A 24270-nucleotide genomic window follows, 5' to 3' on the forward strand; every position below is an offset into this window, starting at 1 on the left:
CAGACACTGTATTATATTATTATACTTTATTAATGATACTTTTTCATCTCAAGAGCAAGATTACACCGAACTGAGTTAATAAAGCAGTAAACTAAAAGACTCGGCCTAATGAGAAGCTCGGGTATTCTGCAAAATATATTGGTTCATTGGAAAATAACACATTTAAGTTTCAGCCTAACCGAGATTTTATTGAAAAATTATTTTTTAGTCAACGGTTGTTTTAAAACTACTTTATTACTCTGTGTAATATTCTTTTAAGAATGACATTCTATTGAGTGGAAATTTTACGCACGAATTTTGTGATTGTGCATTTTGTACGGTTACAGAGGGAGTAATGTTTCTAGTGTTTTTTGTATTTTAGAAAGTTTATTATCGCCGCCCTATTAGTCTGTAAAGTAAGTGTGTGATATTTAAAACTTTTAATAGTAAATTTACTTAGATTTTATAAACACATATCAATAGTACTATACATATTTTCATGCTGGAAGCGATCGTATTTTTACACAGTTTTTAAAATAAAAATAATCTTAGTTCGCGTTGTTAAGTCAATCATTTTAAGAAATCGATGTATTTTAATAACAGTTGTGAATTGTTTTGATTCAATTTAGGTTTAAGACGAAAATATATTGACAGTTGATATATTTTATAAGTTGTCATTAAAAAATTACAAAATCTCTCTCTCTCTCTCTCTCTCTCTCTCTCTCTCTCTCTCTCTCTCTCTCTCTCTCTCTCTCTCTCTCTCTCTTAACCTTGTATACTCTATCTTTTACACTATGTACACTGTAGTGGCTGGTAGACGACAAATAAACACACACACACACACACACACACACATATGTATATATATATATATATATATATATATATATATATATATATATATATATATATATATATATATATATATATAATTGAGAGAGAGTTTGTGCATGTTTTTCACGTTAATTAATGAAAAAAAAAATCATAGAATACTTTCAGTGATTGTTGTAACATCTGTGTCTTTCAGTATTTAATATCTGTATATTCACAGTTTGTTTCATTTGTTTCAATATTTCATATTTGTATATTCCCATTTTGTTTTATTTGTTGTGCGCTGTCAATTCACATAGAACAGTGTCACGGACAACCTGATTTTGAATTGCCTTGTAAACAAGCATACCAAAAATAAATAAAGACGAAAGTTTCCCGTCTTCATCATCCTTGGAGAAGTGGTTTGTTTGTGAGTGTACCAACTTTGTTATTGAAAAGATCAGGACTTAAATCTTGAAGAAAATGTTTGAATTTGTGACATTCGGTGTACTTATCAAACTCTCTTATTGAAGGATAATAATAATCAACTGTCGAGACAAGAAATCAAGAATTCCACATAGGCCTAATCACCGCTGTATAGTACAGTATCTTAGCCTATTTTGAGCAGGTAAGTGGTTCGTCTTACAGACCTAGGCTACGCTTAAGGTACATTTTACATTCCGCTTTATGTCTTTCTAGTTGTCAGTAGACCATAAGGGGTCTGGGAGGGCCAAAGCTCTAGGCCAGGTTGGGCATGATGTCCTAGATAAGGTTAGGTCTGGTTAGGTCATATAACCCCTTGAAATGTTAACTCCAGAACTAGTAGACCTAACCAAATGACCCTTCTGCCTACATAAGCTTTGCTATTTGTTTGTTGCTGAGTTTGGTAATTCTGTAGAATAAGGGAACACATGTTTTACTGTGTATGGTGTAATGTTGGGAGGTCCCAAGGGGGCACAGTCACTCAGCCAGGTCAGGATAAGGCCCCCTAGGATAGGTTAAGATAATAGAATGTTCAGTTAAGAAGCATCAGTATTGAAGTATCTTTGAGTAGCTTTTAAGCAAGATATGACCATCGGAACTAGGCGTAACACATATCTATGCAGTTTTAGTTATAAATGCAAGTTGTAACCCACTAAAATAATTACGTCAATGAAAAGGCAATGCATTACTTAGCCAAGTTTGTCTGGCAAGATTAATTTTGCAGGCTAATGCTGGTCTTTCCTGCCTGTAACCTCTGGTCAGTTTTTTTTATTTCTTTTAGGATGGGAAATACCTTTTGGAGACTGGTGAGCAATACCCCTTGTATACCTAAATCACTAAAGCATTTGTTTTCATTATACTATGCAGTATACGGGGAAGGTCTAACTGTCAGCTTTATTTCCATCAATTTTTAGAGTACTAGCAGAATTACAGGTAATATCATGATACAATACATCAGTTCCTAACCCACACGAAACAGAAAAGTTGATTGAATCAACTACCATTTGTTTTTCTTCACGGTGAAGGTGGGGCCAAGTGAAATAGGTCACGTGTCTAATAATGAAAGTGCGTGTGTCTGCGTCATCTTCCAAGGACACCATCATTCTTTTTAGGGTGTTCCACAAGTTCGTGAACATTGCTATGGAGGTGATAAGGGTACTCATGCCACGTGCACTTTTCGCAAACAATTGTGCAAGCATTTTTGCTTTTGTTAGTGAATAATCATCCATCATTGTCAGCCAATTAAAATTTCATAGATTCTTTTGCTAGAGTGCCAGGGTGCTTTCAGACTGTTTCGTTAGTTTAATAATGGCTACCTTGTATGTAAGTTGTACAATAATTCCATCCATTTAGAAGTAATCCTTCCCATGGATAAATGCCACTCTTCCACGAAACAAACTGGTTGAATTAGTTAATTACCTGTTTTCGGACAAAAGGAAATGTGTGCCTTTTATCTGTGAACCTCCCAATCTTGACAGGAACAGTCTTTGTGCAATATGAAGGGGGAAGACAGGTGGCAGTTCCTGCCAGTTAGTATGTGATGTATGCTGTTGGATAGAGATTCATTTCTGTAATTCATGTTTTTTTTTTTTTTATGGCACTCTGTGAGTGCTAGATTCCCCTGGTTGGGTTAGGTCAAGGTATGGAAACTTAGGTTAGGAAGCAGCTTATGCTCTAGGCCAGGTTAGCTGGAGGAGTGGGTGTTTCCACAAACCCCACCCCATCCCAGCCAGTATGTAGGAAAGGTAAGGTTATGATGAATCCCTGCAATAGGCATTTTGGCATGTACTTTGTTTTTGTGATTGATATAGGTCCATTGTAGCTGACCCAATTATAACATTTTTAAAGAGCTTTAATAAGTAAAGCCTAAACCTTATTATTAATAAAGACAAACCCTTTGGGCTAGGTGAATAAATTGGCCGAGTGGTTTATCAAACTCTTAATAATGCAAACATTTATGATGGAACTAGTATTTCTGGGTAGAGCTTTGCCTTGCCAGTCAGTTGATAGTCTAACCTCTCACCTAAGGAATGGGTCTTCTTCATAAAGGGTGATGGTTTATGCTCCCGCAGTTACAAATCACAAATTTTCAATTTAATTTGTGTAAAATTAGTCTTTTATCACAATCACACACCGACCATCCCACATAGTTCCTGTCAGAGGAAAGAAATGCATGCCCCCAGCAGGTGAGTAGGGCATTCCCGCCATTTACCTACCAACCTCCGATCAGCATTGATAGTTATGATGCATCTCATGAATTGCATTTGTTGATCGGGTTGCAGTCTTTTCACCTTTCCTTCCTTCTCGGTCTTTGGACCACTGAAGCGGGGGTTATCAAAGAGTCTTCCCAGAATTAGTCTTTGGGATTTCCAGTGAGTTTTCCCTTCTCTTGTAGAAGAGCTGCCATTCTATATTCATGTACTCTCTCTAAATGTTAGATTACGAGAAGTTGGGAGAGGTTCTTGGGGAAGGGCCAGGCAGGTTTATTTGCTTTTCTATCCCTTTTGTCTTCTTCCTTGTTGGGATTGTCCTTAAGGAATCACAGCTTCTGCTGTTATTGTACTCCTGACTTTTTAGTTATTCCTTCTGCCCTTTCCATCATCTCTTGTCTGGGTCTACATACTGCTTTAAGGAAGGTGGTTTAAGTCTCCCTTCTTTTGATCTTAGATTTATCAAGTGTTCTTTCTCTTTTAGGAGGAACACAGGACTTGAACCCATCGGCGACCAACCTCTGGGAGAAGTGGTCTGTAATCACAATTCCCAGTACATGGCTATCCACAACACTTTTACCTACCTGTATCATACATGTGATAGTTATCTTCAAATTCCAGTATGGTTTGGAAAGGGGGTGAACGACACAGCACTATATCATTAATAGTGATCAAACAAACTTGGTTCTTAAACCCCAGGAAAAGAATATAGATGTACTGTTACATTGAAGAACTTTGTGCTTGAGGAAAACAAAAAGAGCTTGTTAAAAGTTTATTACTAGGAATCCGTACTCACAAAATAATCTTTGGTAAACCACATAAATACCATTAAATAACAAATCAGAATATAAATCTGGAAAATATAGCTTTGTCTGTGAAGCTATCACATATTTTCAGTTGTGCAAAATATGGTGACAACATTAACAATGCAGTCTTGTGGAACAATTTGCCTCTTAGCACCTACGTAACACAGCCAGTACAGACATCTTAAGAAGTAAACGACTTGGCTCTATATAATCACTTCACACTCTGGATCCTGAGAAATCTTACCTATTCTCTGATAAATATCAGAAATCTTACCTATTCTCTGATAAATATCTCTTTCCAACCTGTAACAGGAATATGCCCTACACAAATAAATATCTCTTTCCAACCTGTAGCAGGAATATCAACACAACTGCGTAACATGTGTTTTGTAGGAACAAATGATTCCAGTCTCCCAGAACCTCGTGCAAGCTGGGTTTAAAACCGAACGTGACATTTTATCCCAGAAACAGCTTTGCTTAGCAGGAAACTCTGGAAACAATAGTGATACAGCAATGCATTAAGTGTAATAAATGATTACCATGCAAATGGTATGCAAAGCAAGTTTACACATGAATCTATAAATTGATATGTGACAAAAGTTTGAAATTGGAACACTAAAAACAAAAGACTAATTTAATTATTCTTACATTCAGTTATGGTGATATATAAAAGCATAATCTAATGACATGATACGAATAATTATTGCTGATAAAAGTTTAAAATATTTCCCATTACTGTAGTTGAGATAAATTTTCTAATTATGTAGATGAATGTTATTATTACTGCTGTTTCTGCGTTAGGTAATGTACAAACCAAACTTAGTGCACTTCCAATATTCAAAATCATAAATTATCACATATATTTATGCACTTATGGTTTGAATCATTATGAGATAAGGGAAACATTACAAAGACGTCACAGATCAGATCCAATGTATCAAGAGAGTAAGAATTGGAAAATGTTATGGACATTATCAGAGTAACATAACTTGACTCTTTGAGCTAAGACACAAACCAAAATTCAAACTTTTCAAACCTGGCAGCCAACTTATAAACTGAAATCATTCTAATCTTCGCACACTTTTTTGGTGCTTGTTGGCAATAAACATGTTTGATCCAGCCTCACTTTTTGGAAGAGACCTCGGTCAAACATATCTTGCCACATAATGAGGGTAACGCCATCAACATGGAGTTGAAAAAAAAAAATGTCAAATTCCAAAAGGAAATTTTGATCCAAAGTATGGTGGCATGGAAAATTATAGCGATGTTTTTCATCCAAAGGGACTGGTAAAAGTGTATGCTTCACTACAAGCACTCGTGAAGTATCGAACTTTTGAAAAACAATTTTGATTTTTCATTTGCATACTCTTTAGGTTTTGTACGTATACATAGCAGGTATGTCTAAATACTCAACTACTTGAGGCAGAATCTCACAACCGTGCCCTGTTCTGTGTGCAATGGTAAACTGGTAACAGTTTTGTAAGGTCGAGTCAAAATTTGATCTTATTGTTGAGGAAAAAGTTTTCACTCCTCATGTTCCACAGCTACTGTGGATGCTCACAACACAAAACAGAATTTGGCTTTCACTGCAGAGCAGATACTATAATTGTACTCTACAGTAATGGTATACAAAGTGTATTTGAAGTTGCATGAAGTTACAAAATCCAAAACAGTCTAGTCAGTACCTTCTAAATTATTTTTTCAATGTGCCTTTATCAAACTTGTTAGTGGCTTTCCACCCATGATATAGTGAGAAGTTAAAAACTAAGAATGGGAGATTACAAAGAAATTTATGTGAGATAAGCATAAATGGAAGAAACTCCAAAAAATAATGTGCTGATATACAGGGATTTGCTAATCCTCACTTGGCTAACATTGCATGTTAAGTGCGATCATTTGAAAAGTCTTAAAACTACAATAAGTTGAGGTGATAAAAACAAGCTCATTTATAAAATAAACTTAAATTCAATAAATCATTCACTTAAAATATCTTTACTTATAAACATTACCATACTAAAGAGTAAACAAGTCATTAAAAAAATCCTCAATGTTGAAAGCCCACTGCCCAGAAGAATTTCATCAAAGTATATTTAATGATTTCCTTAAAGTCATTACAGATTACTTGGAAATCAGAAAACACCACTGCTTTGGGAAGGGGATCTTTCAAGAAAAACATAAATTCTATACAGTATAAGATTGTTTTCCTCCAGTTAGCATTTTACATTATAATATATATCACATAGTATTTCTGTAGAAATTTGTCATTTATATTAAAGCATGAGATATTTTATCATTCTGAAACAACTTAATATCTCTTCCAGTCTGTTGAGTTTCCTGAAGCATTTTGTTCGGTTGAATCTGACGTTTCCGCAGGTTCGTTGGTGTCGGGTGTTATGACAACAGAGGGTACTGAAACTTCAGGAGCACCGACATCTGATGTCGTTAAACTGTCCTCAAGATTCTGGAATTAAGAAAAGGGCCTCATGATACAGGGAGCACATGAGAAAGTTCAAGAATTCAATTTTAAGCGGTAAAATATCTAAAGGTAAATATGAAATTCTCAATCCACACAGAAGTAAGTATAGGTATAGCATATTTTCCTAACTGACGTGATGATTTTTTTTCATCTAGGCCAGTGTCTTAAAAAGGCATTTTGAATTGGGTATACAAGTGCCGTTCTGGAAACCTGCAAACAGGGAAACTACAGTTGTGGCAGGATGTAAAGATTCTGTTCATACCTGCCACATGCCAGCTAAGTATCCCTAATGTAATGCGCACACTGATGGATGTAACAGCATTATAATTGGAACATTTTTTGTCTTGTGTTCACTCATAAAGGAAGTCAAAGCTTAACATGCCACAATTTACTTAACTTACGCTACAGTGGTGCTCTGTACGTAATCTGCAAATTGTATTATATTACATCAGTATTACAATGTACTGGTTCGCATACATGCCATTACTTGGTGTTACCTCAGCTTTTCTTCTCATTTTCAGCAAGTTAGGTATTGTTTGTGCAATTACTGTATCTACTTAAGATGGTAATAATGCCATACACTCAAGATCTTTTTGTCTTAAGACTGCTAGAAAAATTTTCTGTCTGAATGCCAACAGTGTCCTAAGATATACAATATACAAATCACACAAAATGGTTTCTTTTCTCCACCACTTAAATTATGATATACACTATCCTCAAGTGGTTTCCTGTTTGGATGTATTTTAAACACATGGGTAATTGCTTTAATGGTGCATAAAGGCATTGTGCTTGTATTTTTTAAATATTCATTATTTAGCTGTGCATTTTTTAAGTATTTTATTTCTCTTGTCTCTAACTTTATTTTAACACAAGTATTTTATTCTGTGGAAGATACTATCCATTTTTATGGAGTCCCTGAAGACATTTTCCAAACGAATATGTGGATGACGTGAATGTCTGCCGAAAGGCCCTGGTAATCAATATTTAAAACTGACATCTAAGTTAACAAAGGTACTTATAAATAGTGTCTTGCCTAATCTCCCTTTTACTGGAAGCCCAAAAGCTTCACCATCAGCATTCTACAAAGCCAGTGCATTCACAAACTTGTGCTACCTTACAAGCCACTAAAGGAAAATGGAAAAAGCTTATAATTACTGATACCATCAGTGGTCACTGGTTCTAAAAAGAGAACATTAAGAATTCTCTTCCTTGTGACGGCTTCATACACGGGAACTTTTGGAAGATGGCGTAACTCTCATGAAACTTCCTTTGATACCTGCTATTTCACTAATTCAAAACTCACAAGTCTTTGTGTACAAGACCTCGGCACTAGCAAAGAATATGGAAATTTTGAAGGCGTGTTATTAAGCAACACGGATGCTATTAGCTGTAGTGCACTGGGAAGATTGTATTACAAATGACATGACTAACAACAGGTGTGATGTAGTGACTGGCTAATGGACCAAATCTCAAGAATTGAGATGGTTTGGCCATGAGAGTAGCCGTCACTTCTCACATTACCAGATACAGAAGATGTATGAGGATGACCACTGGAAAGGCCCATTGGAAAAAGGAGAAAAGACTGATGAAGATCTGGACCAGCTGTGAATTTAGACAATGGACTCAAGATACGAAAGAATAGTACACAAGAAAGATGAATGAGGAGAACTTGTAAGAGGTCCCACCACTCTGAGGAAAACCCAATATAAAAACATTGATGGTAATGAGGCTTATGATTTCCTGATGATTTCATTCTCTACTTAACCAACCCATTCTTGCCTCCCTTACAAACTCTTGCAGTGAGTAAAGGTTTGCCAAACACCTTCAGGATGATACGGATTACTTTGGTAAATCTTATGCATTCTTCAGTGAACATGCACTTAAAAAATAATTAATATAAAGCTAATGACTGATGGTTAAGGAGGAGCTTGATATGAGAAGAGCAATTAATGTTTTGGAGCAAAAGCGACCTAATGCATCATATGATTAGTGACCATTCAAGGATTTATCCGCATAAAGGGGCCATGGTTTCAACTGTTTAAGTCTGTGGAAGACCCATTCCCATTGCAAGCCAGTGCAGGACACTGTACCTCTAAGAAATAATAAAAATATGTTTTACTCATGGGAGATAAGTTCCACAATACTTGCTGTATGAATGCCAGTGTGCGGAACTCAAATCCATCCTTGGAATCCTTGTCAAGTGTAAGAAAACTTTGGGCAGCATCAATGGTCACCATGATTCACATGTTTTTTGGTATTTAGGGCCTGTTGGTGTTAGGTTAAGCTCTTCTTACTCGCTGAGCAGCCCAGAACAAGGCACTGAGGCAGAGAATCCACAGTGTTTAAGGAGAGGGTGTGGTTTCACTACATGACAAAGTAGTGGCTTTTGTTTAGTATGGTTTTGAGGATAGACCCATGCTAGTTTTCTTTTGAATTTTCCTAACAATCTTTTCAACTGATTTCACAGTAGTATATGAAGAACCTCTCAAACATTGTGAAATATTCATCCTATGAGAAACATCCGAGTTCAGGTATCTGAGGGTTTTTCTGGAACTTGAACAATGTGTGACTAGATTGCCATGCTGGAATAATGTATACAATATTGAACATATAACTAATAATGGCAGTGATTTGACAATTTTAAGTCACTTTCATTTCGCTAATTCATATTCCTTTTCATCATATTTTGATAGCATTCTTCAGATGGTAAAATTTTACCACAGAGCTATCCTATTATCCTAAAGCTTCTGAAAGTTCCTGGTGTCTGCGTTAGAATAAAATACACCTTAGAAAAAAGAAAAGGTGTATTTACACATGCCTTCAAGCCAATCTTAAGTTGACTACCTTATACATAACACAAAATGTCCCCCTAGTCCACTAAATTTTGAGCTATAATTTATGCCACAAAAAAATCAAGTTACATTTTTCATGCTAAACAATGAAGGAAAAATGTCCTTTTATCATCTGTATCCGAAAGCTAAAAGTACGGTGCAGTACTGCTTCTTATACTTAAAACTGCATGCATTTTCAAGTTACAGGAAAATACAATGATGAGACTGATAACTACATGAAATCCTAGGCTAGTAGTAAAGAGCTAATTCTCTCGTGTGCAGTAAAAGTATGTATATAGCAAAACTTTACCAGCTATGTTATAATTTCTCATTAGGAATTTTAATCATGAGACAGTTTTAGCTTGGTGGTTCAAAACCAATAAAACTAATTACTGTTAGTTTTTCAAGCTGTTTGCCAAAGCAATGGAAATTACTACCGTACCATGCTATGTAGCATACAAAGCCTACAGTGCGTTCCAAAAATTTATTTATTCTTCCAAGATAGTGCTGTTTTCAGCATGTTTACGGGAATGAGAGGAATATTAATTTTACTATCTAGTTCCTAATACGAAGTTAATTCAAAGCAAGACTTCATAAAATGAAAGTTGTAAATGATTTTTGTATCACTACTTGAATTAGTTAAAGTTCACATTCACAGAAGGGAATTGAGAAGTGTCATGCTTTTCTATACTTTCAAAAATATTTGCTACAAGAGAATGAACATGACAGACTTACATAAGCACATTCATGTTGCTTGAATTTACATGCAAATGCTGTACTAAATTGTGTGGTGCTAATTTGCCTTCAACTTTGCAAAAATAAGTTTCAAAATAAAAAAAAGATGTGGAAGAAGGGAGTTGAAAATTACGTCACAATCCAAGGATGTAAAGCCCTACAAAATATACAATACTGATGTGAGAAGTTAAACCTAAATAACATTTGACCCTTGTTTGGTCAATTGACATTTTTTCGCCCTAAAACAACTGTCTTATGCTCTTACATACATACCCAATATACTAAAAATCACTTTCTGTAATTTCTAAGTCAGATTAGCATTCCTGCATATCCCATTTTAATAAAATTTGAGTGTCCTTTGCTCATCTGTATGAAAGTGTCTAGCCCATAGCTTTGCTCATAAATCTTGCTAAGTGTCTTCCAGGGGCTTTGACACATATCACTTGTCATCAGTCCCACATACAGTATTCAATTTAGATCTGCAAGGTTTGTTTGCAGTCAATATAGCTTCTATATTGGGCATTGTGGATGTGGGTATCAATAGGAATTTGCTTGCATACAGTGGATAATTAATCTATTGTGCAATTAAGGCAGATGTTCACAACTTTTAGTTCCCTCTTTTATATATATACATTTATTTGCATTAATGCACAGCTCACTAGTTATGTTACACCATATAATTTTCTGGTCCCATTCACCCACTTTTCCAGAAGTACCAATATGTGTACTGCCTCTCCGGTGCTTCACCCCAGTAGCCTCCAGAGTGCATCATCTAGGTTTGCATCTTCAAGAGTTATCTGAATAACTGGTTGATTCCAGCTGCTTCAAAATAGAATTGTGGATCTTTTTTCAGACTTGATGTTCAGTCCTTGGGTCTGAAGATCAAACTGGAGAATTCAGATCTGTTGTCATCCACCAAGGCAGTTTACACAGAAATGTTCTTTGTTGCGGAGTTAGTTTGCCCCTCGGGTGACAGTGTGCCAACCCTCAGGATCGAAGACAAGTTCCTAAATCAGCCTTGTTTCTGTATTTGCTCTTGTTGGAAGGCAGCCTCTACATCTTCAGCAGTCGGAATCCCACCACAGCAACTGCTCTGCCAGTTCCTCTGAACCTGGATCTCCTTACGTTTTAAGGTTGCTCGTACAACAGCTTCAAGATTGTCGGTCGTCTTAGCCTACTGGCTGTGGAGATTTTCGCTTGCACAGAAAGACAAGATGGCATCATCAGGCCTTAGTGTGTTCTGGAAGTGCACAGCACGGTGGCAGATACTCTCAGCTTAGTAGCACAGCACGGTGGCAGATACTCTCAGCTTAGTAGGGTGCACCAAGTTCTCCAGTCAGAATAGTATCTTCACTAGAATGTTTGCAAGGCCCTGTGGCAAATGTGGGGAACTCCCTTGTTGGACCTGCTTGCCAAATTGTTGAATTCTCAACTGCTACTGTACTATTCTTCACAAATGGACCCTTTTTGAATTGCCTTTGTCATCTGAGTATTTTGTTCCTGGGATTGGTATTTTGTTCCTGGGATTGGACGTTTCCTTCTTGGCTTCATCCTCTTTTCTGAATGGTAATAGGTTGTTTTATGGTCAATGATTGTAATATCTGTTTTTAAAATAGTTTTTATACAAAGCTGTAATCATAAAATTAGTGCTTTTCTCCCTTCCCCCCCTCTCTTCACTTGGAGCTTGGCACAGGAGAATGCATATCACTATAGTATCTGCAAATCATGTGCTGAAACAATTTTCTTTGAATTGCTCTACTTGTGTAAATGGATGTGTGTTGTACAGATAAATTCTACTTTATAATTAATACATATAAAAATTGATTTTATTGTAAAAACAGATTCATGTTCAACCCTTTCTACAGGTGACCAAAACCTCCAAGTCATGGCTGTAATAGTTGTGTGCGCTCACACACTGAATTAGCTTCCCGAGTTGCTTTGACGTGGCACTGCTGGACTTTGGAATTCACGTCAACAGAGGAAAGCACGACTCACTCTGTGACCATGCCTTCTACTTAAGAAAAGGATACCCAAAGAAAATGGAAAACAAATCAAAACTACAGTCAGCCTTCAACTTGAAAATCTGAAAACTATCACCGTGTAACTGGAGACACTGCAGTTAGTAAAGGAATAGCTGGGTCTAGAATATTTCTCGTCATGTGAAGAACTGGTCCTCCAAGTTGCAGTTGCTCCAGATCTCCGTAAGCAGGCACTGGACTAAAACTGTAAATTATAGTGGCTCAAAAGAACTGCACTATACCCCATCATACTCTTAGTCTTTCTCCGCACCGTCGCCTAATCACCAGTGCTTCAATGATGTTGGGAGTTTGCCTTTGAGACTAGACAACAAGGGGACTTGAACCCACACCCCAACCTTTATAGCTATAAGCATAAGCACTCTTAAGACACCAGATATGAAGCATTCAATATTCATGTCAGAAAGCACAGCAGAATTAAACAAAGGGGAATTCACACTGTTTGCAACAAGTTGCTATAGATCATCTTTACTGGACTAAGTCCAGGGACATATTCTCTTTCAACACCTCTCCTGGAAGAAAGTATGTGGAAAATGACAAACGATTTCTAACTTTGACAGGTTAGCAGAGGTAAGTCTGTATTTAACCCACCTTACAGTGGGCGACTCCATGCCTTGGCTTCACAAATATTGTACAATTACTGGCCCCCTTTCTTCAGTCTATAAACCATAAGGTGAGTGCTAAAATACACTTATGGGATTTTTTTTTTAATTCAAAATATACAACTAACTCGGAAATGTGACATTCCTAGATATTGTGACTTCCTGGGAAATATTTGGCAAGTGAGAATATGTCCCTACAATTATTCCATGGGAAAATCCTGATGAATATTTCATAGAGTTTTAGTTCTTAGACTGTGTTAAATACACTACTGCCGTCTGACATGGTAACTGCCATATATCCTGAGAAGACTGCTTGTAACTATAGGTGACTGATGCATAGATTTGGCTCCCTTGTCCAGTCTGAAAGGTGAACTACTAACTCATTGGTGGGGCACCGCTGAATAGGTGCAGGTGTGGAGACAAGAGACTAAGGAAGTGCAAGGGATAAAAGCCAATGGCTTTTGATTTTAACAGATTCAATTTGTTCAGCAATCAACTGGTCACATGTGTTGGTATCAAAGTAGTTAACCTTTTCTGTTCTGAATGAAGAGTTTGTAATAAGTTATGACAGTTTTCATCACATGCCACTGGGAAGTTAGAAAAGTTATACAGTACTTGACAATTTGGTTATCTAGTTTAAGTCGTTAACCTAACGGAAATGGCGATGACATTTCAAGATATATAGAGATAAATTCAAATGTGTTATTCTGCAAATCTATCTTCCCGAATGTGCACAGTAAAAGTTATTAATTGCCATCATTACCATTACAGAAAACAAATATCCTTAATACCCCTTGTTACCCATAATGTGTCCACCAAGATCATCCATAGGCTGAAATGGTAACGATGGCAGGGATGACAAACAACTTTGCAAACTCACAACTACTACGAATTGAACATGCTCTCTATAATTTATTGCACTTATATTTCTCTGATGAACAAAGTAGTAAAATACGGCGCATTACAGATCCTGAATGGGTGAAGCTGCCATTAACTTAAACCAAACACGTTATACATATACTGTTGGTAGTGTTTACATAGAATTTTTATATCTAAACATTTCAGCATTCATACAGTACAGCAATGTATATGGCAACAGAAATATGTCCACGTATTCCTTATATCTTTGTAAAAGCAAACTTCTGCCAAAGCTGTTAGAATGCAAAAAACTTGCAAATAACAAACCACTGTTATGAAAATGAAAGGCTGTATACACTAACCTCAAATATCCTTGTGCTTGTAGTGAAAAAGACCTAAAAATTGTGTATGACACATTCACAGCACATTTTTATTTGAAACGATACTGAAAATTTGTGAATGACAACTCTTACTACCAAGGAAGAAGTGAAAACAAAAGCTATGAATGTGTCAGCATTTTGGGGGGAAAGTAATGAATTTATTCCATATTTTTTGAAGTGAATGGGACAACAATTCCAGCAGAGACTTACACACGTTTATTTACCATTAGATTACAGGTCAGTCTTTATAAAGTCTAGATTAGCAGTGTAAAAAGCTGTTTTATAAAATGTTAGTATACTTTTACAATGTACTACCTCAATCCACTGTCATTTATATAACACACTGGAATGCTACAAGGGTATGCTTAACCCACTGTGCAGTATCTAAGAATTTTTTTCAGTTTTACAAACTTCAGTGTACAGTTAAGCAATCCTATACAAGTAGAAGGCCATCTGAAGATTGACTGTCCAAAACACAAATTGTTAAAAAAGTTATGAAGCTATTACTAATATATATATACTGCATATGTTACAATATTGCTAGTTTTTCTACAGCTCAACTTGCATGCACTGTACCAGTGGTGAATAGTCATTGGAACAACTATTCACCATTTTCAAAACCTGGTAAAGCTGTAAGCAATAAATTGTTGTTGAATTCTCCTAGAAGTGGTTTTCTTGAGTGTACAGCATATATTGATGGCAAAATCTACAATGTTCCTACAAGGTACCCAATACCTTGCGTTCGAAATTTCAGTTTCTCAAGATAAATCACAAGATAAAGCTTCTGTTCTGCGACTTCCTCGGAAGGTTACAAAAGAAGGCACAGAAGTTTTACGGTTACAAGGTCTACAAATACAAATGTCTAATAAGCACTGTCCAAATGCTTTAAAATCATCCTCATACACTCGAATCGTCACAAAATCTTTGTGATGTGGGAGGACTGCAAAGTCATCAGAGAAACGAGTTGCACTGCTGTGTGTGTTCGTCACTTACCAGGAAAAGCAACGATGAGCAAACTATAAACGGCAAATGATACCTAACCTACGATTACAGTCACGTGTTTCCAAGAAAAAATTGTGATCTAATTCTACAGCATGGTTCAACAAATTAATCTCTTTAGTACAAACTACAGCGAAAGGTCAAGCTTCTCAACAATGGTAACGAGAGTATTCTACGATCTCGTTTTACAAATATGCAACTTTTGACAGATGAATACATCAGAATAAATACCAGATAAAGACCATCACAGATTATTATTGTGCATTCAATGTATGTGTACAAGGTGATTTGATGTAAACAAGTGCACAGGTATAAAAATGTAAAAAATACAATTCATAACATCATACTTGTTCCATTAGTATAACTTCCATAAAATCAAGCTGAAAATTTCATCAAATAGAAAAAAAATAGTGTTTGCACTGCTACCTACATGAACTGGTGATTAAAGCTAACGGAAAGAGCTGGAAAGATATTGATAAGGCAGCCTCGACGGTCACATGAGACGAAGCTTGTTTGATGTATCAAAGTTTAACTGTCCGCAACGACTAAATAAGGCTCCTAGGCCAAGAGCCAAGAACTTGCTTGTTAGATACACTCCCTCTTAGTGACTCTCCAAATATATGTGGGAGTAACATTTGAGATAAAGGAACAGCTCCCCAGAAAATGGCTGTTGACAACCACCAAATGTGTATTCTCAAGCGTTTAACACGAAGCCACATTTCAGCCATCTGCTAACCTATGTCAAAAGCGTTACTAAACGCAACCTCATTGCCTTGCTACAGTACAAAGCTGAAAGGCAAAATGGCAACAAGATGTCACAACATAAAAATTATGCGGTAACTTTTATCCCCAAACGTCTTCCCAAGAAATTCTCATGATTTCTACAATGTTACACCCTCCCCCTGAAGGAGCTTCAGTGCTTTCACCTTTTGGACAATTCAAAATGTAATCCTAACCTTTCACGAACACATAACCTGTCCAGGCCAAATGTGGGTGTTAAGAGAATGGTTTCCAACTAGTAATCCATGAGAAAAATCTCAACATCCAGGACTACAGCATTTCAGTTTCAAAATGGAACACCAATGTTCTGGCTTGTCAAGTATTTCTTGTCACTACTACCAAAGATGATATGACAAAGGAGGCTACGGAACTTCCACATACAACCTGTCTACACAAACCTTGGAGTGATAACATCAACGTAAGTCTATCTTCACTTTCACTCAAGTCTGAGAACTGCAGAGTTTACCTGCTTAAAGTAAATAGATCTAACATTTTGATGTAAGAGCTCAATCCAGGTTTATTGAAAGCCCTTCATAACATTAGGAAAGGAGACACAGTGCCCCTACTTTGTATCTTTTCACAACAAGGAAAATTTTTTGGCCAAACAATGAAATTGGAAAAAAAACATCAAGATCAAGTTAGACTCGTAGGGTTTACCAAAAGGGTTTGATCTTGAATGAGACCAACTAAAAATGAAAGGTTTAAGCTTAAGAGGCAAGACAATTGACTGAAATAAGAAAGAACACATTAAAAGGAAAGGCTTTTCAAAAGTACAGCAGCTGAAGCCAAATGGACACTTCAGAGAAACTTCAGGATTGTGTAGTGTGCTATATATGGCACACAGTAAGCAGCACCCCACTACAAGGATTTCACCTTGTAAAAAGGTGGTTGTTGGCACGTAGTCTATAGTGGCGATTCTTGCTTCAGTAGTACCAAATAGCCTCCATGTGGAAGCAGTTACAATTTTAGTGCAAAAGTCTGAATCATAAGTTCCATAAGCACTATGAATATAGAAAGCTGATAAGCAAAAATCCACTCTTCTTCAGACAGTTACCATGTCTCATAGTCAGATAATTGGCACAAATTTTGTCGACCAGCACTCTGCAGACGGGACAGCAGACAGGCACACAGCTAAGATGTTCCATGGGTGTCGCTCGCATGTAAGGGGGTTTGGAAGAGACTAAAATTGTAACTTTTGTTTAATGTATTATTCACTTGCCGGTTATGGATGGCTACTCCTTCTGCTGCTACAGGTCAAGTTTTAGTATCATTTCCCAGTGAAACGATGAACCTGCCTCGTATACAAATTCCTTGATAACAACCTGGTCAAATGAAGTTGCACACGCATACCTTCACTGAACAACGAATTTTTTCCATACAACCAATGATATTGTGTATTAGAACACACAAGAAAAGCACCCAAGATCAAAACAACACACCTGAACCTGGGTTCAAGCCAGGCTTCATTGGACTGGCCAGTTCCACTAATGTGTGGTCCTGGAGACACCAAAATCCTCAAAGTCTAACCACACGTGGTAAATAAGCTAAAGACCCCAGAGAGGAATAATGGAAGGCAACTTCACTGCACCTTTTCGTCCTGTGAAAATGACAACTCTATTCTCAGGTTCCAAGGTAAAAAAAACATCAGCGACGACCTTTGAATTAATTTCAAGCAACACTGCAGTTCTGTTACAATCATGGTCATTACCAAACAAGTCAGTCAGTTGTCTCTCTTACCCACTGCAGTACTGTACATAAACTACAATGATCCACCGACCACCACAATCTAGCGACAGCCCTGTAGTATTTGTCAGTGTGTAAAGCAAGATTTTTGAAAAGTTTTCAGTAATAAAATACAATCAGTGTATCAAAGAACTTAATGATCCACTTCTTTTTAATATTCCAGTAAATATGAAACCTTAAAGTGTTACAATAGTAAAATTCATCACTGCAAAATACCATCTGGTGTACTGGAAGCTGAATGCCTCTAAAGGACACCTTACCACCAGTAAGTAATTCTGATTATACTGTGTAGTCTTGAGTATAGGAGCCAGCACGTAAATGTTTTATTTTCAGAATGGAAAATGTACCCCAGACAATCAAGATTAAATATTTCCAAAGCAAACACCACTTTGTTCAACACTGCAAATCGAAGTTTTGTGCTGGTCACTTCATGATACTTCAACACTGTAATATGCTCCAAGCACCCTTTACGATATTTAACATGAAACCGTAACAGTGGTTTTACTAAATCATCAACAACATATCCATCAGTTCTCAATTTTCACTGTTTACCTACTATTAAAAGAGGCACTGTCATCACAATTCTGCTAGTATTTAAGCTTAACTGTTCATATCCTCTACAAAATTCTACTTAACACTCCTACTTCCCAGTTTACCTCGCAATGTTCCTAAAAGAAAAATTGTCCACAAATACAGAAGTTCCAAAACACCAAGTACAAACCTATTACTTTACTATTGCTGTTGCAAATGGTTGTAATAAGCAAAGCAGTGATACTGATACAATATGGGTGATATTTCCAACAAGCAAATACCCGATTCACCTGCATTTACTGTTCATGGACTTTTTACTATCTTGAAACCTTAAGGTGTCTGCCAGTCAATAAGAACGAAAAGGTGGCAATAATAAATTCGGTACCTGTGAAATACAAAATTGGTAACAATTTTTTATTGTGTTACTACTGGGGACTGCAACCTACTTTTAACACTGTTTACTGTATAAAAGTGAATAACTTTTAAAGTTCATTAGCTGTTATATAATTTAATTAGGAGACACTGGCAAGTTGCACTGACTACCTGAACTGAAATTCAAGTCATTGCGAAGTCATTGTATTTCCTTTGGTTATTGATGGGTCAGCTGGCATCGCATTTTTCAACTGAAGACTACTATTCCTGGTTGTAAGTTCAAGCCCCTAGTCTTTCATCCCTTTAGGTAGACAAATTTAAGACTGACGGTCACCTGCAATCTGCCAAACCTTGGGCAGTGATCTACCAAGCACACAACCAGCCATGGAGTCACTTCCTGTCCCCTGGATAATCCACCTATCATCAGAAAAAATTAAATGGGGAAATTACAGTTTGGATAAGCTCATGTTCTACTAATGCTCCCATGTAAGCCACTGTTCCACTTAGTTCAAGACCATACTTCTCCTCTCAAGCAGCTGCCTCCTACTGCACTTTGAAAATCGCAACTAAGCACTTGAAATCACAGTAAACCATTTGCTCTGACAAGAAGTATCCCGGCTTCTGTTGGGGATACAATACTGGGAAACGCTACCGATCTCTTTCCTTCTGCTAGGAATGGCTGCATTCAATAAAAAGTACTGTGGTCATTCAAAGAAAATTGTCAAACGTCAAGAAAACTGATTCACACATAAGATAATCGAGTACTTGCGAGTATCTAACAGAAAACAAAATGTATTGGTAAAATTCATAATTCAAAAACGTTGGCCATGTAATGTCAACTCCCAAAGCACTGACATTTTTCACTAACATGAGGCTGATTCACAAAAACTGTGAAGGCAAACTGTGAGAAGACTAATAACCTTTCAATTACTAGCTCGCACATCCTCAGTTGCACAGCTGTTGTGCACATATCGATGAACATGAGTACACTCTTCACAAATGCAAAACAGAAAGAGTCAGACGAAAAGAAGTAGAAATTAAGACAACCAAATGTAACCAAATTAAAATTAAAAGCAAAAATACCGTCAAATACAGACCACCACACAACCACAAATCAACCACATAGTGTAAAAAACCAGTGACAAGTGGTTAAGGAATTTCCTTGCTAGGGAATACCACCCACTTAAAAACAACCGCTTTGCCTATTACAACTACGTAACTGAATATTATAGACATACAATCAGTAATATAACATTTTTTAATCCCATGAACAAATTACATCTCATAAGAATGACGCTGGAAAGTCACACCACATATTTAATACATACTTTTCTTTCAAACCATTTCTTTTTACTCTTTCTAATACCTCTATAATAATAACTAACAAATATTATGTACACCAATATGCAACATTCCTAAATATAAAAACTTGTAAAGGAGGCACAGTGAAGATGACCATGTAAGCTCAAGGCATACATAATGGCTGCAATATACTGTAGCCTTACGTATGTCTGTAAACCGTAGAATAGATGAAACCTTAGGTTAAGTCGAATAAATTCCTGAAGGTCTTCAGGCATCGCAGATGAAAGATGTAAGGTATGCAAGCAGGAAAAATATCATGAAATTATTCAGTCCAGTGGATGTAGTGTTCTTTGTAAGGCAGCTCAAAAGTCATAGAGAAAATTCTGTCATTAAAACACGAAATAAACACAGAGCACACATGTAATAGTCTCAGAGGAAATAGTGTACTGGTATCTGAAACAAACAGATGTGCTATTAAAAAAAAAATTATACAATAAGCTAAAAACTAGTCATATTGTGATTCTCATTAAGAATATCCTTCACTGTATTCAACTTTTAAACCCTCAAGGCAATGCATTACTAGTCCCCGCACTGTCAAATAAGACAGTGTTAAATAAAAGGTATAAAAATCCATACCCTGGGGACATTATGTACCATCCTGAAGTTCACACCAAGGTACCTTCTTTCTATGTACTTATACAGGGCCAGTGGTGAAAAAAGCTGGCCCAAGGTTGGATGACAGAAAGTCTAAGCAGAGACCTTATTACCTGTAGACTTCTTTTTACACATAACACAGCACAAGAATATACCATGATTTCATCTAGACAGTGACGTTCATATAACTCATTAGACACTGGAAAGGATTTACAAGTCAATAAACACGATAATGATCGATGTTTATAATGAGAGATGGCATTATGGGACCTGCTTTAAGCAGACATATAGTGGCATAAGGGAAATTCAGACGAAAACCAAGAATCAAATTTGAGGAAGGGACAACTCAAACTAAAAGTAAATGAGAGACTTGCTAGTAGAAACCTTGACCAATAGCTAAAAGATATGAACAAATATCTCTATCTAGAGACATTCACAGTATCTTCAGAGAAGCCTGAGAATACAGAGAACATGAGAGGTTATAACAACGAAGAAAACAGGTCTGGCAAAGGGACGCTGTGGAGAGAAAGAGGGAAGAATGAGTCTGGAATGGAAGACGAAAATAACGTTTGATAGGAGTCTTTAAAGACAATGCACAATGTCAACATCTAATTACCACATAGTAGGACAGCAACAGGAAGGAAAAAATTAAGACGACTCAGTTCAGAACAGGGCGTGAATAATCCTCAAAGGAATCTATCAGTTCATAAACAACCTTACACAATTAGTTTAAAAATTTACCATCATAACTTTGACCCTAAATAAACCTACACTGCAGTTTTTCTAATCTTGCCATATTTTCCCCCTTTATGAATTGGCTTGGATTAGAGCTACGCATCAGTATGCAACACAGTGCACTCAGGGTATCATTTACCAGTTACTGAATTTCTTCATTAATCTTTCAAAAGACTTTGTTCTGCTTTAGATCCTTCAGGGAAAAGCATCAGAAGAATCAAGACTAAATATTTACAGTTCCTCATATGCAATATTCCTCCTTTCTTAGCAGTCCTGTACACACTTCCTCATCGTCCCCTGTATTGCTGTAATAACCTATTCACTATCTATGAAAACACTGCGAAAAATTAACCGTCACTAGCACAGCCGCATTTATAACATTTCAAGAACATTTGGGGTCCAACTACAATGTGTTGTAACACCATAAACTTTCCTTCATATGTTAGAGGCACCAGAACAAGTAAAAAAAGCATCATTCACACTTCTGAACCTCCGAGCAAACCAAAAGTATGGAATAGGAAAAGTTTCGTAATTTGAGAATACGATGCCCAGAAGAGAAGAAGACTGATAAATTTCAGTTAGTTTTTAATCCAGAGTGCAAAATTAAAGACAAAATTTGGGGGGATACTAACGAAAGTCAAGGAATTTAGATAAAAAATATCGCACCCAAAGGAGATAGGCAGACAATCACATTATCTTTTGCCTGAAAACAATTTCCCAAAAGATTTATCAGACCAACTGTCATTCAGATAATACTATATAGTAATTTACTAGATGCTCCACTTAGATAAATCAAAGTAGAAGTCCGATTCTTTGGTTTCTAAATATTCAGGTTGGTTTCCCTTCCACTTTGCAAGCATATTTTATTGGTCAACACTAAGGATTTTTAGCACTGAACATTTCTGCAATCACTACTAGCATTAGAGCAATACTATCACAATAAAATGTCAAAAGATATAATCAATTAACTCAACCACCTCTTACAACATTCCAAAATGGACATCCTCCCAGTTCTTAACATGTTTAGTTGGTCAACCATGAAAAGATTTATGGCACAAAAATCACTTCTAATATTACAACCAAGTCTTTTCTAACTTAAAAAATATCCAAAATATGCTATTCAAACAATTTGGAATTTATTCCAAATACTCAAAACTTGCTTAAAAGGAAATTAATTCTAAAATCTACCAATTAATCAGTTTTTTCTGAAGAAACACTTGCCAAATGATTGGATTTTTACTTTAATAGGTAAGGGAATCTGCTGAGTATTCTGAGGGCATTAGAAAAATCACTGGGCCTCAAACCTCCTTCAAAATCATAATACAAAAAAAACCTTCTTAGAACCAGCTTCTCTACCTCCAATCATCCACATAAACTGCATGACTACAGATGATTTAGAAAAAATACCAACACTATGCATAAATTACTGAATAAAAGACACTTTGCAGTTTCTAAAATCACAAGGGACATGTCAGTAAGTTACACATCAACATATTATTCATTAACATGTTCAATAAAATTTAACTTATCCAGGCCATTTCAAATTAGATACAATATTAATCGAGAAGGTGATTTTCCAAAGTGATATCTGCTGTACATTAAGGTTCATATTGAGTAATAAGCAAGATACATTTCTAATCAAGGCTTCTTTACCTTCTTTCACGCAAGTGGCAAAACTAATGATGAACATTCCCATCTCTTCTTCGCTGTGAAATATGGTAGCCTACCTCCATAATAAAATGTGTATACAACTAATATTAAGGCAATGACTTGCAGTTTGACTAACTTACACAAACCTTAGTACTGACAGCCTCACAAAATAATTTAACAATCTTATTTCCTTCAATATCAAGGTTAGTATCCTATCTGCTGTGAAATGACCTTTGACATATCACTTAAACTGACATTCAAGCCACTTGATACACTTCAACACATTCAGTCTACGTAGATTTCACTAACATACGTGTAAAATGTCTTGCCATATTCACGAAATGTTTATCAAATTTCTCACTGGTTGATTAGTTTTCCATAATCAACTGTCACTACAACAGAAACCATAATCCCATAAGGTACCGTCGAATGGATCAGTTCATGTGTGTCTCCGAAGAGTATGTATTGCATAGTATTTATAATGACGTGTGTCTAGCTTTTCACAAAAAAAAAAAGTCTTCAGAATGGATTTCATGTTACTAACAAACAGCTAACTACACCTGCTAATGCTTAGTCCACAAACAATATGAAACAGGTACTCGAAGCTTGCGGAAGCTTTAACGTTATCTGAATGACATCGTCACTAGTAGCTGGATGTTTACATGATGCATTATAGTACTGCACTTTAGCTGCTGAAATGTAAATAACTGTACACTGTTTTGATTATCACGCCCATCAATACCTGTCTGTGACGCCTGCCTCATGCATTCTCGTTTCCTATACCCAGGTGGACATTTCTGTGACATGTTTCATTTCAACCTTGGACATCAAGATCTTGACGTCTTTGGTGGTTGGGGAGGGTGCAGAGTAGGTGGAAGAAGAGGAAGAGATAGAGGACTGAGAGAAAGAGGAGGATTCTACAGACGATACCTCAACCATATCACTACCACTTTTATACAGTAGTTGGAATTCTTGCTGAAAATCAAAAAGGTGCATCTTTAGACATTGACAATTTGGGCAGGTTGGATGTAGGTGTGTGGTGAAATGCTAAGTGTCTTGTCAATGTGATTCACAGGACACCATTAAAGGTCTGTTAATATATGTGTGCTTTGTAGGCAAACTATTTTTTTTTTTAGACAGTTAGACATGTTCAGTAAAGCCTCTCTGGTAATATAATGTGTATTCTTTAACACACCATAATTGAAAATGACTAAAAGGTTTTAAAAATCCAACTAATAAATCCTAAACTGGCTTAATTCTCATCACAAACACCATCAGATAGTCTACTGCATAAACAA

The 24270-nt window shown here is 36.4% G+C and overlaps 1 protein-coding gene and 1 long non-coding RNA gene across 3 annotated transcripts in view; one reads left to right on the plus strand and one right to left on the minus strand.

Moving 5' to 3' along the window:
* Positions 1-976: 976 nt before the first annotated feature.
* LOC136829777 (uncharacterized) lies at positions 977-14869 on the plus strand. Its single transcript, XR_010850486.1, has 3 exons — positions 977-1417; positions 6662-6833; positions 12196-14869. It is a non-coding gene; the product is annotated as an uncharacterized lncRNA (long non-coding RNA).
* LOC136829776 (protein FAM177B) overlaps positions 4242-24270 on the minus strand; it is a 38450-nt gene continuing 18421 nt past the window's right edge. For both annotated transcript variants that reach the window (XM_067088681.1, XM_067088679.1), the window contains exon 5: positions 4242-6749. In XM_067088681.1, coding sequence (XP_066944782.1) covers positions 6594-6749 — 156 coding nt within the window. In that variant the 3' untranslated portion in view covers positions 4242-6593. The remainder of the gene's footprint in view (positions 6750-24270) is intronic.

Source organism: Macrobrachium rosenbergii, chromosome 45 (assembly GCF_040412425.1).
Source record: "Macrobrachium rosenbergii isolate ZJJX-2024 chromosome 45, ASM4041242v1, whole genome shotgun sequence".
Lineage (NCBI taxonomy): Eukaryota > Metazoa > Arthropoda > Malacostraca > Decapoda > Palaemonidae > Macrobrachium > Macrobrachium rosenbergii.